At 35.9% G+C, this 20,313-nt stretch overlaps 1 protein-coding gene across 1 annotated transcript in view; it reads right to left on the bottom strand.

Annotated features, from left to right (window-relative positions):
* The window catches only part of CDH12 (cadherin 12), a 30,480-nt gene extending 10,529 nt beyond the window's left edge, over positions 1 to 19,951 (bottom strand). Inside the window, exons 1-3 of the mRNA XM_019614295.2 lie at positions 19,879 to 19,951; positions 19,318 to 19,606; positions 2,792 to 2,928 (exon numbers count right to left, since the gene is read on the bottom strand). Of these exons, the coding sequence (XP_019469840.1) occupies positions 2,792 to 2,928; positions 19,318 to 19,606; positions 19,879 to 19,951 (499 nt within the window). The remainder of the gene's footprint in view (positions 1 to 2,791; positions 2,929 to 19,317; positions 19,607 to 19,878) is intronic.
* Positions 19,952 to 20,313: the final 362 nt, after the last annotated feature.

Here is a 20,313-nt window from a genome sequence, read left to right as displayed (position 1 = left end):
ATTATTTTTCTCTGTAACAGCTCATATCAACAAAGGGCAAACTGATTTACAAAAGGCAATTCTCATCTGCCCCATTTTTGAAATATATGCCTTTAAAAAATATAATGTCTGTTGTTTTTTTTTCTAATAAAAATATTATCAGCTTGTAAGAAAAGTCTATATAGTACATCCAATTCTGCATTTACATTTATATATTGTGTGCTGCTATATTTAGCTAACTAAACTGCTTGCCTTTGTTTGAAAGTTAATTTATTTCTTTGCTTAGAAGTTGTAATACTACTAGACTGTACAAAAAAAAAGGTGACACAAGTATAATCTGTGATTCTTACAGAGTTTCATTCTGAAGCTACAGAAGCCCATTGGGGCAACCACTAGAAAACCCCATGGCTAAGGACATTGGAGGTATCTGAAAGTTTTTTTCTTGTTCCTTCATGAAAAAAAATAATAATGCTGTGAGAACAAAAAATAAATATTTTGGCAAGTGATTAACAGAAATTAAAATGGCTATTAGTAGTTTGAAATCTCTTTATTTTAAATAGATGTGCTCAACAAGAGTTGAAAATATTTAGATAAGAATTAATGTCCTGAAGCAAGTCTGTGCAATGGACCACTTGGTAATCAGGTATATGTCAAAGCGCTGTTCAGCATCTTGTTACTATAAGAGATGATTATTACACTACTTCTATATAAGCACTAAATGGGTCACATCTTTTTTGTAGCAGAAAATTCCCCCAAACATTATTTTTTTTCCCTCTTTTACTTCAGATGTTCCCACTCTTCTCTTTGGCGTTCTTCGCTGTGTACTGTACTATTTCTCAAAACTGGTGTTTATTTCTGTGTTATTTCTTATACATCTGCATATAAAGTTCTGAGATGATATAAATAAAATCTTCCAAAATTTTTCAATATTGCTCTAGTACAGGTACAGCAATTATTTGTATTGCTATGAATAATGCTTTATAAATATTTTGATGTATGCTAAAATGAATCACAGATATGTCTCAGCTGTAGAGTCTTAACTAGGTAAGTGTTGAAATTGGGAATTTCATAATATAGACTACCTGCTTCAGTTTTGCATATCATTATGTAGAAATGTAAACTTGAAGATTTTAGCTAGCTTTAATTACTCTAGGGAATAATAAACAGATTCCTATTAAGTTTATTAAAACTGCAACCTTATTGCAGAAAGATTTTACAATTCTCAGGAGATCCTTATCCACCAAAAATAATAAGTGTTACCGAAATGTAGAGCAAGACTTCTTTACTATAGCCTTTCAGTTTCTCTGAAAATGAAGTACAATTCTTCTGGACTTTCAGTATACGCAAATACTTATACCTCCACATAACCAATCACTTGTGAAAATTTAGTCTCTTCTGCTAGTCTATTCCTATCTCAAGTTAAGGATAAAACTCAAATGTTCATTTGACTAGTGTCCCTGTTAGTTTTTCAGACTTCAGGTAGTGATCCCAAGGTTCTCCTTGAGATAACTACAGCTATTTTTATTTTAAGTAATATATGCTTTCTTTGCTTCCAATATCTCCCTCTTGTTGTTAATAGAATGTATTACATATATTGAATCATAGAATCACAGAGTCACAGGAGTTGGAAGGGACCTCTGGAGATCATTGAATTCAACCCCTCTGCTAAAGCAGTTCCCTACAGCAGGTTAGACAGGAAAGCGTACAGGTGGGTCTTGAAGGCTGTGGAAGGAGATTCCACAGCCTCACTAGGCAGCCTGTTCCAGTGCTCTATTTTTAGCTCAATGCAAAAAAGTTCTTTCTCATGTTCAGATGGAACTTCCTGTGTTCCCCCCTTATGCCTATTACAGCTTGTCCTGTTACTGGGCACCACCAAAACGAGCCTGGTCTCATTCACTTGACATCTGCTCTTCAGAAATGTGTAAATGCTGATATTTATATTAACACTTAGGTAAGTGTAGACATTTATAATTATTCGTAAGTGACATCTCAGTGCCAAGAAATATATTGAGGAAACCAAGTTATTTGTTTTTTCTGGACACATGAACAATACAGAACGAATAGGAAATATACCAGGCATATTTTTGTACAGCCTATTATGTCCCAAGAAAGATTTTTGTGGTCTTTACACATCTTCTAGAAGACAAAACTTCTCATTTGAATAGTGCTGTATGCCTACCAGACTTTCAGTTTGACAGGATCACAAAGGAAGAATGCTACAAATGCTACACAGGATGACAGTGAAGAAAGTTGGAGCTACTTAATACATGAGAAGAAGGGAGCTCTTATCTGAAAATAAAAGCTTTATGGGAGAAGGCATAAAGGAATAAAGCAAACAAAACCAACAATACAGTAATAGAAAACAAATGGTTAAGAAGAAACAGTCTTGGGCAGAGAAAAAATTCAAAATCAAAGAGACAGCACACAAGTTGATTCATTTAGTGCTCTAAATTATTAGCATGCTATCATGACTCAATTTTACTGTAATTCTTGTCTGAGAATTAAATGAATATGTATGTGTAGAGGAAGGTCTATATACATTCTCTTCTGATTTCAAGCATTCCTTTCGATAAGTTTTTTCAGATCTGAAGGAGTTGTTCTTGCATGAAGACTACTACAAAACCATTACTGTACAGGCCTATTTGAATGTCATACAGCCTCACAGTCAATCTGGGAAAATGATATTTATTGGGCCTTTCTAAATAATTTCTTGGTTATATATGTACTCTTCACAGTATATTTATGCTCAAGCACTACATTCTGAAAAAAAACAAGCACATTAGCATATTAATTCAGTTTGTGTCATACTTACTAACTTTACTTGCAATTATAGAGAAATTGTACTGTGCTGTGCTTTCTCTGTCCAGTAATTCATTAGTTGCAATGGTTCCTTCATTAGCATCTATTGTAAAGTAGCTGTCCACATCATTCTTCCAATCGATGAAGTATCTGTACACGAAAAATATTAAACAGAGTGGATGCAAATGTACAATGATTACACATTTATAATAACAGCAGTCTAGCTAGCTGGAGCTGTTATTTTTCTCTTCCCAGCTATTGCCATCTTTGCAGGAAGAAGACAATAAGCTATGATTTGTTTGTTCATTTATTTATTATAGAGTTGGAATATTCAAGGGGAAAAATGAGTATATAACAAAAGACTTACTACTTCTCCTGTAAGATTATTTGAAAATGGGCTCCCAAGAAGTTAATGCACAGCTTTTGTTGACGTGATCACTTATGCCTGTTACTTTGTAAAGCACTAGAAAAGCTCACAGGGAAAAAGAGAAAAGTTGTGAAACACTAAGTGCTTGCTTAGTGATGGATAGTGGCTCAGATCTGGTATATTCATAGCTACAATAGTCTTAATGGGCTGAGAAAGGTGTCCTTGTAGACCGACTGTTAGTACAGTCTACTTACTTAGAGGTCCTTTACCAAAAGAATACTGAAACAGTCATAGCACAGAAGACCTCAGTAGGCTTATTACCCTTACCTATACAGGAGCATTAAAAGGCTCTTTGCTTTTGGGAAGAAGGAACAAGTCTGACTTGCACTGGAGTTGAGAGGAATGAGGCAACATAATTGTTTTTTTTTTATTCTTTCTCAAAAAAGGATGAACACAGGACAAAATCAAAACTCAAAACACGTATGCATTTGTTATTTGTCCCTACCAAGGACATATTAGAAAGAAGAGAGGTGCTTGTAAATGTAACCACTTAAAAGCAATCTGATAATTATTCCAAAACCATTTCCCTTAAATGCTAATTAATTTGAAAGTCTATTTTCTCATTTGATGCTACTGTTTATAGTCATAACAGAATAATTCTTCTGATGCAGTGCCGGCAGCAACTAATTTCCTTTTCATTGCTGTTCTCTTCGTACCTAGATTGTGTTTCTCAAAAACCAGGCACAATGAAAATGAGAACCACATTTGTGAGCAGTAGGCAATAAAAAAAAGTGGCACTCAGCAACAGTTACGTTTAGAAGTTCATAAAGGCCAGAGGAATGTACCTATGACACCTCATTGCATGTAGATCAGTGAGACTAAAAGCAAAAGATAGTATTTCCTTCTCTGGTAAGTATAGACTATGGAAAGAATATATTTGTAATGTAATGTTAAACATCAAGCTTATTTCTACAGAAAGAAGCAATGTTACAAAAAGGTAAATTGCACATTCCCTTAGAATGGGACTCATGAATGCTAATAGCAAAAGGAGACTTAAATAATAAAAAAATCACAATAGAGCATATGATTTCATTTAATCAAAATTATAAGAAAATCCTGTCTGTAGATGAAATACTTTACTTCAATTGACAGTCATCATTATCAGTTCACTGCTTTATTTGAAGAGCCTCACCTACGATTTGCTAAAATCTGAATATATCCTTTTACATAGCTGAGCAGGCACATTTTCTACTCACATTTGCAATTTCAATCTCATTCAAAATTTAGTTGACATAAAAATATGAAAAATATATATGCCATTTCTTAGAAACATGAGATACTCTTTCAAAAACAGTAAAATTAATTGTTCATACTTCTCATTTTTAATAGATTATATTAAATACTCAGCCACACATAAATGTCCTATCAAAGCATGAGAAAGTAACTTATCTTCAGCCCGTGGAAAATCAGCTCCGTCTAAGAATCCTACACAACAACAGTACGAGTCAGTGAAGAAAATACAGGACCAATTTCAAAATGCAGTGTAGGTGATAAGATCCTTCACCATGAGGCTTTAAAACTACTGAAACAGTTTGAACACTGTTGTTTCCAAAGTTGAATTTAATAACAAATACTTGTAAGATCAGAATCTAATAATCTATCTGCAAGCATTCACACAGGTGGTTAACTTCATGCATAAACTCAGTATGTGTACTACTAAACACAACATCAGCAGGACCAAAGTTCCAAATAGGCTTTGCAAGACTGGCACTACTCCTCATGAAACTAATGCCAGAATTCTTCTGGCTTCAGAGGAAGCGAGATCAGTGGGAATAGAATAGTGTAATAAAAACAGATTTTATGGTTGTAATAATTCTTCAAAATTCATTGTCTTCATTTGCATTCAAACTGTGGATAGTATTATGCCAAAACTGTTGGTATTTTTAATGAGTTTATTTATTTATTACTTTGGCATTATGTTTGAAGACATGCCTTCCTTCTTTGTCTTTATGGTAAAGAAGGTACATATGGAAAAAATAGGGATGGAACAGACAGTTATTTCAGTCCTGAAATTAGACTAGATATGGAGCAGAAATAGAATTATTGAAGATGTGTTGTGTAAAATATATATTCTCTAAGAAAAAAGGCAAATATCCTTTCTCCTTCCTTTCACAGTCTATCTATGTGCAGTACTCATGACAAAAATTCTGTGAGAAGATCCTCTCATAGACAGCTCTTCTGGACATAGAATTGCTTCCTCCTTCTTTAGTAAATTTGTAATGCTTAGCAAAAGAGTGAATGGGACTTGGTCTGGCTACTTTTTAAATGGGAATTGTTGAGGAATCTCAAAGGAAGGTCTAATTTTGGGAAGACCCTAAAAGAAGTGAAGTTTCCTTTTATGGCCCAAAAGCATTTTTTCATACAGTCTGGCATTTGCTGTGAGATTTTCTGTAAAGAAAAGGCAAAACTTTGCCTTTTCCTAAGACCTGAATTCTGTCTTTTCCTTCAGAGGGAAAAAAAAGAAACAAAAACCAAAAAACAAACAAACAAAAGAAACACTTTCAAGAAAAGAAGAAATGAGAAAAGAGTCGTCAGTCTAAAAAATCAGTAACTTTCCAGAGACCCAGGTATCTGGAACATAAAGCCTGACATTTCTTGTCAGACTGACACAAAGAGGACTGTTGTTGAGATGCTGTTATTAGGACAGCTGTCTAGATCTTCTAGTCATGGTCTAGAAGTTTGAAACAACTGAGCTTGGTTTGTTTAACTTCCTAAATTTCCTGTGAAACAGGCCACAGTCAGTGCACTAATCCCAGGAGGCAGCTCTCTCCTGGAGAAGTTAGGGTGTATTGGCACAGCCTTACTTGTTGACTCTGGACACAGCAGCAGTGTATTTTAGAAGCACCTGAACTGGCCTCCTGGGAGAACTCAGTATCAGGATACTGAGAAATAGCTCATAGTCATTGTCAAAGCAGAGACTTTGTATAATGTAACTTCCTGCAAATGCTGCTCAGCAGAGGACTATGTTCAAGGTTGCATTATTGAGTAGGAATGAGTATGGAAGGATGTATATTTACTAACATTGTTTCAGTCTTCCCAGCAATAGCTATATTTGTACATTAAGTAGGATAGAGGAGACAGAGTGGAAATATTTGATTTATAAAATAATGGAGCCAAATTTGGAAGACTCTAACCCACAGTGTTCATAAAAACACACTTCCCTCTTAAGGAGATCATATAATAATTTGCATCTGTTCTGGCTAAATCGTGAATGGTCTGTGGCTCACAAGAAGGCTCTGAGGGAAACTATGTCTACTCCACCTGCAGCACAGAAGATAGCAGAGTGCCTGTGGGAGGAGTGTTGAATTTATAAGCTGCAGCAGATCATCCTTCTGAAGATAATAGGAACTCTGAGCCATCAAGCAGACAACTTCAGTTGCTTCAGACTGTTATACCATGAATAAATGAAACAGACAGCTGTCCTGCTGCTGCTATGGGGATGTGTGATAACAGGTCACACTAAGGAAGGGTGAGAGGTGGCAGTATGCACAGAAGGCTGTGGAACCCAGGACTTGAGCAGTGTTCTTTGGTCCTAACAATGTAGAAAAAATTTCCTCTGCCAAGCAGAAATGGCCTTGAGAACTGTAGGGTACATTCTTGACAAAATGATGAGCATAAGAACAGCTCTTACTAAGCCAAGTTGCTAAAGGAAAAGTGAAGAAAAAGTGCTGCCTACAAACATTTTCACTGTTTTCACAGTAAGAAGGGAAGGGAAGTTTGGACCATACACCCAGAGATGTCATTAAACTAAAGGCACTCGGACCAAACTTGCTCCTGCTTTACTAGCACACAGGCAGAAAATCATTTGAAAGCACATTCATTTGAAATTGCCATGAAGAAGAAAATGAATTAACAAATTCAGTGAACAATAACACATTTAACATTTAAATACTCTTTTTCTCTTTTGTTTTACTGTTCAACAAATAAGGAACAGTAATTAAAGCCAGTCTTCTAAAAGAAGAAAAGAAAAATGAAAGGGGGACATTCCAGTACTTTTCATATTTGTTTCTGGGTTGTTCCACATTTTTCATGCCATTCATCAGTGTAAATTGTCTTGTCTGTATTTCCATTTCTATTGTAAAACTGTAGCTAAAGCAGACCCAGATGGTGACTCTAAGAAAACCCAAATCGCAGATTTTCTGTCCATACACTGAATGATTTGGCTGCCAATCCCAATTTAGAAAGCATCTTATTACTCCAACTACAATATGACAAACCCAAGCACTGGAATGAAGCATTTTAAATGTTAGATAATTCCTTATGTGGTGGGATAAAAAGATGCATCATTTTTAAGAGAAAGTATGTTTTCAACTATGCTAACTTGGGACAATTAAATACCACCTATCATATAAAAAATATGTTGATTATATAAAAAAAAGTACATTATAAACATAAACAAAAGATACTAAGATTCAGTTGGAAATTATGAGCGGTTAGGATTTTTCATAGTTCCAACACATACATAATTAAATAGATGAAAGAAAAATGTAAAGCAGGACTGGCAAAAGGACTGAGGAAGGACTAGAAGAATGCAAATGAGACTTGAAATGTGATTTGACTACTTGAAAGTCCGAAAGAATTTTCATCTGTAGCACATTCTTGCACTGCCGCTACAAATTAATAATCTCTGCATATAACTAGCTGTTGAGTAAATGGCAACTCTACAATATATTTTGGCCATCACATCATCAGACAGATATCAGAGAGAGTTTATAGAAGTCCAAAAAAAACTGTCTTAGGTGTAGACAGGCTGAATTTTAAGGAAAGATTAAATTGCTAAAGTATGTTTAGCTTGGATAAGAGATGACAAAAGGAAGAAATGATAATTGTCTATAGATAGCTGAAGGGCTTAAACACCATTAAAAGAAAGGTGTTATTTTGTTCAGAGCAGAGTAGAGGAAGGATGAAATTAAGAAAAAAAAATTATGCAGCAGAATCTTTCTGGCAGTGATGTATATTACACTGTACAAAAGAGAAATGATACCAGTCCTGTCACTTGCAAAGCTAAGCTGGGTAAAGTAATGGAGATTGTCAGGGAAATTTCTAGAAAGATGGATTGAATAATCCCATTAGTCCCTATAATAGTGATGTATGACACATACCAGGGAATGCTATCTGCATGTGAAACATACTGTTACAAATCGGCACTATGATTCAGTTTGAAATATTTAAATTACAAACATATATAATATTTTAAGATTGCAGTTACTAAAAAGTATAGAAACAGCAAATTGCTTCTAAAATGAGAAAGAAGACATTCATAGCTCAAGTCAAGCCTGAAAGAAATTAAATTATCAGAAAAGTTTAAGCATGCAAACAAGTTTGTGTCCTTCAAACTCCCATCCTGACAATAAAACTTCCTGTACTTCCTATGATTATATATTCATTGTATAAATATCAAAGAAACATGAACACATGTACATACATATGCACTTGATACATCAGTTCTTTACTGCCTCACTGACTTCTGCTCTTCTCAAATGTAAGTGCTAAACTCTTCAGCTCCTCATGGCTGATCACTGGAAGTACCTGCACTTCCAGTCAAGACTGAGGAGTAATTGTCATAATTTTACTAAAGATGCAATCGTGGATTTTTAATACAAGTGCTCGATAGACTATGCATGCTTAGTGAAGCCATACAGTTATAAATAAATAAATAAAAAGATTTTCTTGTGCTAAAGGATAATAACCTGAATTATCTGTTTTTAGGGATGAACAGAATAGATTATTAAATTATTCTTCAGGGCAGCAGCACTGAATCAGTATTAAGCAACTTTAAACTCTTTTTCATACTCTCATTAGATTTAAAGATTACCTTTGATTCTGAGTCTTGTGATTCTCTATTAACTCAAAAATGCTGTCTTAAAAATTTTTACAAGTGCAGTAATAGTAAAAAAAAAATACATAAAAATATGAAAAAATAGTAAAAAACAAATAGTAAATATACTTTTTTTCTCTTCTCTGCAACATGAAAATATAAAATTAGGCATAATACACTATTCTCCAAACAGTAGCAGACAAAAGTCTTTGCGTATTACTCATGTTGTCCTGTGTTAACACAACCACAAGGCTCTTTCTCATATATTTTCAAGTCCCTTTCCAAGGTACAACCCAGCAACTGTGGTTCTTTATGCGTACAAAGTTCTATATGCATAGAAGATTAAATGTATTTAATAAAATAAAATACTTTTTATCAACCTCAATTCTGTTAATATCAACAAGACTTTAAAAATTAAATTGTTCAGTATTGTTCTGTATCTCTGGTACAGAAATTATATTCTTAATAGTCTGATTTTAATTCTGTGTTCTTTTGTTTAGAGGAAGCAAATCTAGTGAAACATATTTACTGTGACATACAAATTTAATTTTATATATTCATACTTACTAAGTGTTACCAGAAAAGCCTAAAGTTAATTACAGCAAAATAACACCTGATGTCTTGCTGTAAAATTTTCCTGTCATTAGACAAAATATGTAAAGGATGTGATAATGCTCCAAAGTGGCACATGCTTTTCTGCAAGGTTGTCTTTTTTTGTTTATTTGTTTAAATAATTTATTAAGCCATCTCAGTTAATGGGAGCAGAAGCTCCTATACATTTGCTGAACACTACTTCAGGCATTAGTGTTCTTGAGAATGCTGTTAAGGCATTAATGGTCACTCCAAAGGAAGTTTCCTCCCAGATCCCATACTCTGGATAATCCTCCAGATACCATCCAGATCCCAGAAGAACCACAGCTGCACAAACACTGCACATCAGACCCTGATGCTATAGAAAAGGGAAGGAATTTGTGCAGACCGGGAGAAGGAGCAAACCCTTCTTGTTAGTCATACCCATCATCCTCATGTCTTTCATACAACAGGAGATTTTCCATGTGAAAAAAATAATATAGTTTGAGTCTCCTGCATAGTGCATGCTTGGGTTCACAGTCCTTCATACGTAGGTGCATATTTATGCATTTTAAAATCAAGATTAGTGATTTTAGCAGTCAGGAGCTTACCTGATATGTAGTGATTAGTAGCAGTGCAAACAAATTGTTCTTTGCTTCTTTGGACAAAATGGAACATTATGCAGAATTGACAGAGAAGCAGTGGCTGCAGACACCCAGGCTCTAATAACAGGCCAGAATCCACTCAGAAGCTTTTAAACTTTTCATAAGCCTTATAAATCTTACATAAGGATTTTCGTAAAACATGCTAGACAATATGAGAAATAAAACATGCTGCAGCTCAGTTATCAGCCCTTCCAAACTGTCAGTTCTGCCTGTTGAGAAGTTCCAGTGCTTCCTCCCTGCTCTCCATCTAAAGATTTTGTTCATTTGTTTATCAACCCTTGCAGTCAGCTCCATTTTCTGCTTTTGCATTTCTCATTACAAGCTGAGTATCTTATCAAAAGCCATTGCCACATCAGAAAATGCATTGTTTTTACTGAGTTTTAACATCATTTTCGCTGCTTCATTGAGCAGGCAGAATCACAGGACAGCATGGTGGAAGGCAGCTCTGTCCTGAAGTTTAGTTAATCTTCAGTTATTTGGAGGAGGAAGAACATGGTAGGAATGTGGAGCTGCAGGAAACAATTGGATTCAACCCCTTCCAACTCTTCAACCTGAATTTTCTATACTGCTATGGTAGGAAAACATGAGAGCACTTACTCTACCAGGACCACAAATTGTAGGTTCTAAGCATCGTTTCACCGAATTTGTGAAGTGCAGGTTGGTCTACCGTGGTGCTCCCCATGTTGTGCTCTGCAGCTCTACCACCCAGTGGATGGAGGAGCTGCTCCAACTTAGTTAAGGGCTACTGCTCTGCTGTGTTTTGATGGGGAAAAGGTCTGTCATGCTGGGTGTCTGCATGCACCTCAGTACTACTATCAATGGGTAGAGAGAGTATAGAAAGCTAGGGTGCAAATGAAGTTAAGTGCCTCCTGCCTTGAAACACTAAGAAAACAGAGAGGGCAAAGGGATCTGGGCTGCTCCATCAGATGTTTAGCCTTTGTAGAAGCTAAAACTTCATTTTGCACCAGCTGCATGTCACCCAAGCACCAGGGGATAGAACAGAGAAATGAAGCTGTGTTACACTGAATGGGTCCTTCACTTAGGCTGAAATGTTTTACTGTACAATAAAGTGCTAAGGCAAGAAGTAGCACAGCTCTTGTAGACCTCAAGGTATAAATTCAGCAAGAACAATCTTTGATCACTTCCCTTTTGTGTCACATAAATATTAGCTTTGCTTTATATCTTTTGGATACTAAAATCTGAATAAATTTTTCCTTTTTTTCCCAAGGCTGAAGTGAAATGTTGAGACAAAGCACAAAACAGCAGTCATGCTGACTCCAGAGAAAACTGTGACTCAGTGGAGGATTTATCACTTGCTTGGATCCTCATCTGGGACTGACCTGGGCCACCAGCAGATCCAAACAAGGCAGCACACAGTGCAGTCAGGAACTGGAGGCTGTATTGTTGCTTCAAACCCAGTTTGGTTAAATGTTTATAAAGCAAGGGATTAGTCAGAATGGCTCTGCCACTATGAGATCAGTCAAGTGTTCCTTTATCGGTTCTCCTGTTCAGTCCTCTGCTCATGTAATGAAACCCAGAATCCATAGAGAATAATGTCACTATGGAGTCACCTTTACAAAGATTTCTTCATGAGAGTCTAAGGTAGAAAGTTCTTGATGAGCATATCCTTGATTCTCTATGGCCTGGTGGCCTGACACAAGCCATGTCAGGTACAGTCATTTGCCTCTAAAATTAATTCTGCTCTCCTCCTACATGAACTGGAATTTCTGTGTCACATTTCCTCCACAGTGTATATTTTTGTTTCTTACTGCCTCCTTTTCTTACAGCATTCCTTTTCTATTTGGCCATATAGAACCTCAGCACTGTATTCTCTTTAGCTTTGCTCCTCTCACATCCAGAGCCACCTGGAGTGATTCTGTGCTACTATCCCAGCTGGAAAGGAAAATAGCATTTTGAATGGAAGATGGAAGCACATGCGATCCATCCGCAGATCTGCAGTCAGGATGAGACTGAAATTTCTATGCATGTAGATCCTAAAAAGTGTCTTTGAAAAAAACCTGTTTAAACGGCATTAATGAGCTTACAAGCAAATAAATGACCAAATATATAAGGAACTTTTGCTTAAATGCAATTATTACTTAATCACAGCCATAAACTAGACCATTTCAGGTCAGAAAAGTAAAGATATGTTTACAAACAACTAAAGGAGAAATTCAGACTGCTAGAACCTGAAATCTGCTTATATCACAATGGTTAATATATGCATTCTTATGGAAAAGGCCATAAGATCTATAATTAAAAATACTGGGAATCTTAAATTTATAATACTTATAACATGAAATCATATTTCAAGTTTGACTGTTTATGACTGTGCAGAATAACCAACTGACAACGTTACATGAAGCAGATAAGCTTTGCTTAGATGTTGGTTTAAGACCTGATCCTTCATAATTCTCTTCGTGTCGAGCCACGAGAGGTTCACAGCTTGAGGTGACATGGCTGCAGCCATTAAACCTCTGCTTTAATCTCACAATTGCTTTTTAGAAAGTTTGAAAAATCCATTGCCAGAGAAATTTGGAGTAAGAGCTCTTGATCAAAAACTAGAAAGACTATTATTTGAGCTGAAATAAAATGACAGTGTGTGCCTCTGGGATATGAACCAGCTTTGTAAGATCACATCACCAGGTGGTACAAGTGCTGTGAAGTAAACCAGAGCTATTACAGTCATATTGCTTCCTTCCTTTCTCTCTGACTTCTTAGGTATTCTCAGTTAATTTAAAAGCTTTCCCTGCCAAGTTCCCTTTTTTCTGCCTTTGAGCTGAATGTACTCTTGATTTTCAGCATCCATTTTCTCCACAAACAGGTCAATCACTGACAGCAGTAGTGCCTAAACTTCTCACATACTTTGTCTACATATACTTTTACTTCCAAACTCCTGACTTTCAAAAGCTTAATATGATTGCATATGCCAGCGGGAGATCATTTGCTGTTCTTCACAGGTATCAGTAAATTGAGAATTTCCTAACTATAAATAAAGGTTACCTGCCTTTGTCAATTTTAAACCCTGTTTTAATTTGCTTTTGCCTTGCTGGATTTGGCAAATACAATTTGCAGCTGCAGCTGGTCCAGAAGTAGATCTAGGGAAAATAATAATAATAATAATAATAATAATAGCATATCAAAAGAATCCTAGCAATCTGTTACTTGGAAAGATATAACTTTCTCCTAGCACACATTTGATTAGTTGGGTCAGAAAATATTCACTTTTACTCCATGTTCCTGCTAGTCTTATGAAAACCCACGCAGACTGAAAAATTAGTCTGCATTTGCTCCTAAACGTGAAAGAGTGTTCCACAGCTAAAGTTTCTGGCTGTTTGCAGTGTATGTGCTGCAATGTTGCACAAGCCCAATGAATGAAAAAATGTTTACCAGCAAGGAACAGTGTGTGTTCCCTTCAGCCTTAAGGCTACATATTTCAGACTAAGGTTAAAACAAAACCGCACTTTTCTCATAGTGGCTACTAGGAGCAGCTCCAGTTGATTTCTGGAACAGAGGCACTACAGTTCTTCAATTGATATAAATGTGTCGCTTGTCAATGAGCCATGTAACTGAATGTTCGTGGGTACATATTCCATTGCAAATGTGAAATAAAGCATATTAATGCAAACTGTTATGAAAGGAATTAATATTACACTCATCTTGCTTCACAGTAAAGGCAAAGCAGATACTTCCCATTTCTGTGACTGCTGAAAAGCCGGAATTAATCTGAAACAAAATGATTGCTTTCAAAAGACAGTTCATAATCAGAAGATGGAGATTTTTATGGTTTGTCTTGAAGAGCAGTCACTTTTCTCTCACACTCCTACAAGGACACAGATGCTGAGGAGGAAGCCACCTCATTGAGCAGAGTGGGATCTGAGACTATATTGTGGAGGAATGTATGGGAGAAGGAAGGTGGAGGGGAAGATGTGATTGTTTCAGGTCATGAAGACAAAGTGTAGGAGCTAGAGAACTGAATTCAGGAAGGGAGGAGAAATAGAAGGAGGAAGTAAGTTAGTTGTCCAGCATTGCTTGAAGGTAGGCAGATGGAAATGTGTATATATAGTACTTGAATGATCACTGAGCCAAATGAGACTTCAAATTAGGGATATTGGTGGGGAAGGATCAAATATGTCAGACAAATATCTCCCTCAAGATACAGGGAAAATAAACCCTTTTTTTTTTTTTTCCTAGAAATGTAGAAATAATATTGAAGTATCCGGAACAAAGAGGAAAAAATGAACAATCCTATGAAATTTGAAAAACAAAACAAAACAAAACAAAAAAAAGGTATCTGTCATAGCACAAGGAAAAAAGGCAGCAAAGTGGGACTCTAAGCTAACGGGATGTGGTTCAGGAGGAAAAAGAAACCAGGTGTGTGAGAGAGGAAGATTAATCCTAAAATAAAAGACTGGTATTAGATAGACAGATCATAAAAGATAGAAAAAAACAGTAAGAGGATTAGAAATGATAGCAATCTGGAGCAGGAACTGAGAGATACTGGTGCAAGAATCTGAATTGGTTAGACTGGATAAATTAAAACTTAGAGCAGAGGTCTGAAAAGTGGTTGAGGAGACTGGGACTTCAATAAAAGCTATGGATGGAGTAGAGCTCGAATGGTGACAGAAACAGACAGGACAACAGAACAGTGTGTAGAACTCACCAGAGACAATAAAAATCAAACCAAATTCCTAAGTCCTGCCATCATTTATCTATGCAAAACCAACTGGCAGTGTCTCCCTTGAGCACAATACCATATAGAGAAAAATAGCTCTTGCTTGATCTGCTATTAAATGTATGAGATGCTGGAAATAAACCTTCCAGTTTTTCCATGTATATATGTAGCTATGAGGAACATTTTGATGTCATAGAATAGGAGTCATAGCTTTGAAGAAAAAGCAAACATAAAAAGTGCACATGCACACACAAACAATTGGAGTAAGAGCACAATCAAAACAAATCTGGGAAACAATCAAAATCAAAACAATCAAAAAAGAACTATGGGATTAGAAATTCAAGTAATACCCTGTTACACAGGTAACTTTATCTTGCCTGTGCTTGAACGTTAAAAATACAATTTAAGGAAAAAACTTATTATTTGTATTTTCCTAGTCTTTATTTGACAAAGCATTGCATTGTGAAAACAGACCCTATCCATGACAATTTCTGAACCAGAGTGAACTAGTTCTGAAAATAAATAAGGCTTTTTCTTTGGAAGCTCATGCTGGGAAAATGGTCTTGATCCCAAGATACTGAGAGAAGGATTGACCTGTGGTTAGTACATGATTTATTTATCTTTTAATATCATGGTTCCATGATTCTAGACTTGGACAAGATAATTCACAGTTCCCACAGCTTTCTCACTTTGAGTGGTTCTCCTGGTTTGTAAGACAAAGCTCCTGAGTCAAGCAGAGATCTGAAGGGCAGTACTATGGCTCGGAATGTTAGACTCATTGTAATTGGAGTCATATCAGGGGTTCACACCAGGAGAAAAAATCCTTTCATGTCTTATGCCAGAAGATCAGGCTCTAGGAAATCCGACATCTTCAAAGGTGTTGGTGTAAAGTTGCTAAACTTCACATACAGTGTTAGATAAAGCTCTCTATTCTAGACAGCATTGCATGTAACACTGTTTTCCCATTCATTTTACTTTGTTGTTGTTTAGATACGTGTCTCTAGCATCCATAAAGTATGTATGCATGTAGAAGTGATTTTTGTAAATTTCTAGCATCCCTTGCACTACAAGTAATGAATTTTAAAACATTTGCATACTCATAAATAACACACATTATCATGAGCTTTACGACACGTGTTTTTTTTCTCCTTCCTAGAAAATTTACAGCCATTGTAAACAAGGAATCTGAGAACAGCGTGAGATCATTGTTCTTTTCAGAAGGGCTTTGGGATTTTTAACGTCCACAAAGTACTTAAGACTTAATCTTAGCATTTACGCAGATCATTTCTTGCAGCACTATGGAGAAAATAGAAATTGACAAAATAGCTCTTCTGAGATAAATAAACTCCAGATTTAATGCAGTTTGAAAATCAGGTTCTGTGGAGTAATGTTCCAAAATAGCTTCAAAGCCAGTCACCCTTGCAGGTGTTGAATACTTGTGGCCTCTTTTCTTCTTGTGCTTAGTTTCCTGTTTTTTACTGATTATGTGCTCTGCTCCTTCATTTTATCATCTCTAGCAAATACCATCCAGCAAAACAAACTTGTTTAAAATTCCTGTCCTTACAACTTGGTTCCTTTTACAGGAGAAAAGAGAAGTATACAACCCTGAATGTTTTTTAATGGCTTCCAGCAAAATATTTTTCTTTTTCTAAAAGCTGAACCCAGCCTCCGCTCTTAGCTGTTATCTCCCCCTTCCTGATAAGTCTAGCTAAAGTTTTTGTCAGATGACATGGATTACATTGTGCTGCTTCCTTTCATGTGAGCTTTGTTTCCCAGAATTTTGCCTTCTGTTCCATACAGTGCAGATTTGTCATTTTTCCCCATTTATTGTTTGGCAGATTGTTGATTTTGTTGTTGTTGTAATGGGCATTTTAGTGGCTAAACTGCTGTAGTAAAACATTTCAGAGAAATTGAACTAATTGGTAGAGAGACTATGCCACCCAGAAAATGGCATGGTCTGTTGCCTCAGAGAACATCACTTGCTTTTCCATGTTTGTTTAGATGGCATGTTTACTTGGAACATGTTCAGACTCCTTAAAACATGAAGAAATTGTTGCGTTCATTCTTTACATCTATGAGACAAACTACATTTTAAACAGCTGAAAGAGAGTAATCACTTAAGGCAAAAATTCAAAATTATAACCATTGAAACAAATTTATGCCTTTCTAACTTATGATCATTGAATTTCTTCATATATATTAAGAATATTAAACTCATGGACTATTGGTCACTAACACAACAGTAAAATTTTTTTACTTGGATAAGTCAGCACTTGAATACAGACAATTTCTTCCAGGGCATAAAATCACATTCAGACCTGTACTGGGTTAGTACAACGTTTATCACTGAATTCAAACTGCATTAGATGAAATTCAGTATGGAGAATCAAATCTATCCTCAGATAAATGAGAACTAAATAAGAGATTTCAGGATTGACATGTGAAAAGTTATAGAAATTAAAGTCATTTTACAAAGCTGGACCAAGAAAACTGCATTGAGAGATTTCTAGCTTAATCTTCACTGGATGTCACCTGGCTTGCTGGAACCAATCTCTGCCCTTAAAGCAAAGTACCTCCCTCCAAAGTCCATTGAATTCAATTTGAGATTTAATTCTAAGTAGGAACAGGTAAGTATTGCTGGGAGTAGTTCTTTAGTTTGCAAGTGCTCATGGTCAGTCAGGAGAAAAGTTAGGCTGGAATACAAGAGTATTTTGTAATATTCCTCATCTTTTAACTATAAATGAGAATTTGGACCCCAAATAATTATTTCAGGATTAAAAAAAGTCACCTGAACACCTAAGAATGGCTTAGGATTCAGTATTACTGGGCTCTATGTATGGAAAAACCAACTTGCAATGGTGATATCTCCTGCGTAGTTGCAAATCAGTAATTAAAACACTTGAATCTCATAGCAGGGAGTTGTGTAGAAAACAAACCTTTCATTGAGGAATGATGATTCTGCTGTCATACAAAAAACTGCTCAACAATACGATTACAGAGATTGCTATCTGGTTTCAAGATACAACATTGTTTTCAATGACACAGTGGGACTATTTTCTTAGGCTACCACTGGGGGAAAAGGTTCCCATCATTGTCTTTATTGTAGAATGTCTTAATCCTTTGTCAGGACAGCAATGTGACACAGACCCACGACTAACTACTTTTCTGTATTAGAAAATAATTAAGGAAGTATTTTTAAAAAAGGGGAGCAAACAACATCAGTAATATTTAAGCAATAATTAATAATGGGTTAATGAAGCAGGAGCTGGATACTTCCATGTTAAATTTTTTCTAAGGAATACAACAGATAATCTAAAATGTATTTTGCATTTTAGGAATATCAATGCTGAGTTAAAATATACATAGTTAATAAACATGGATTATATTCAATAGTCCAAATTGGATTTGTAATCAATTATTTCATTTGGAATACATATTTTGAATGGTTATGCATGCAGTAATGTCTGTATACTTCATAGCCAAGAGTAACATCTTACTGTTTGATCATAGTTCCATCTGATAAACATTAATATTCAGAAGTTAAAGATTTCTATTACATCTGTAATATTGCTCTTTACATTCTGGAACTAAAAATATTTCCTGAAGTCAAGTAGATCCAGCTTAAATTTGTACCACCAGCATATATTTGCACTGGAAGTATGCATAATGACTTCCTACACCTTGCAGTATTTTTGCACAGGAGCTTCTTTGTTGGTGCATGACTCTGTTTTGCTTCAAAATTTCTAACAAGGCTGGAAATATGTCAGCAAAATCAATACATTACATTTGTATAGTAACTCCTTTCTCTCTCTTATTTCAGAAAAGCAAGCAATACCAGTAAGCAGGAAGTTTTACTGGCAGGCTAAGGACTGGTGAGCACAGCCATGTTGGTCGGCAATCACATCCCCACCATCTCAGCCAAGACAGGTGTAGCAATTATTTATTAAAAAATTTGTTCTTTGCTGGAAGAAAAGACTGGTTTTTGTGAAAGGGGTAGCACTCGCCTTCACCTCTTGAGGTGACACAGACATGGAATGTAGAGCCTGCTTTTTCATTGTTCAGAGCAGCTTTTGTGTAAGTTCCTGACATCAGACAAAACATTTTTACTTCCTTAGTCTCAGAACACAATCTCTGAAATCATGTCACTGCATGGTAACTTGTATGATCTTGTATGATAAGAAACTACCCACACTTAATATATTTTTCCAGCTAAATCATCTAAATTAGTATTTATTTTCAATGCTTTTTTTCAGCAGCATTTACCTATCACTATGACAGACTTTAAACAATTTCTATCTTCTTACTAAGCTCTTTGCTACCGAATCCAGTGTCAACAGCAGTTTGGGCTGTCTGAGAGTGATTGAAGGAGGAAAAGCTTTCTTACCTAATTGAACTGCTGCCAGCATCGAGGTCTTGTGCTGTAACTGCACCTATGATTGTCCCCACAGGAGTGTCCTCATACACCTCCATTGTATACAAAGGCTTGCTGAAAACTGGAGGCTCATCCATGTCCAACACATTTATCTTGACAGTGGCAGTGTCTTTGAATGGACCCACTGAGTGAAATCGATGGTCAAGGTGGAGATTGGAAGCCTCTACTTTAAAGGTATATGCCTTTTTTGTTTCAAAGTCTAATGGCTGTGGAAAGAAAAAAAGCAAAATATCAGCCCTGACTAAAAATTAAATGTTGAAAAATCACCTTGGTAGGATTAATCTGTTACAAATTAAGATGTCTTCAGTGTAAACTTCAGCTTCTGTACTGATCATTTAAATTTGTTTTGTGGTCACTGAAGAGGAATAGACAGTACACCTCATGCTAAGGTGGTTTATGAAACAGTCTAGATTGATCTTGAGTGTTTTTTCACATTAAAAAAAAAAATTAGAGTGACAGACACGGATGTAAACAGTTACTGTGAATGTCTGAAATTAACTGTCTGAAGTTTACCTTTTGCAAATGAGCTATTGCATGCTAGTTGGAGATCAGCATTCACAACTTCCACACACAGGCAGTAAGCCATCCCCAGCTTATCTATTTCATTAATAGAAGATTTGAACTTCTTTTAGCAGGAAAAGAGAAACATGACAACAATAGAAATGATTTCAAGTGAAAACCCTGGTATATAATGATGGGTCAAATCAACTTCCACATAAGGCTTGCAGTGTGAATTCCTGTAAAATAGTTATCTTAGCAGTGAATTGCTATTCAAGAAGTATATTGAGCAGCACATATGTGGAAAATGCAGACTTTAGTCTGCCTTAAGATCCAAGGTATAACTGCTAACACCTTGAAGGCATCATAGCAGCTTTTGTACCTATCTGAGTTTTTGATGGAAATGCATTCTTCAGTCAGGTTGTTTTCATGTGGGTTTGTGTCAATGTA

This window comes from Meleagris gallopavo, chromosome 3 (assembly GCF_000146605.3).
Source record: "Meleagris gallopavo isolate NT-WF06-2002-E0010 breed Aviagen turkey brand Nicholas breeding stock chromosome 3, Turkey_5.1, whole genome shotgun sequence".
In the NCBI taxonomy this organism is placed as follows: Eukaryota; Metazoa; Chordata; class Aves; order Galliformes; family Phasianidae; genus Meleagris; species Meleagris gallopavo.
This window is presented reverse-complemented; position numbering and strand designations above follow the sequence as displayed.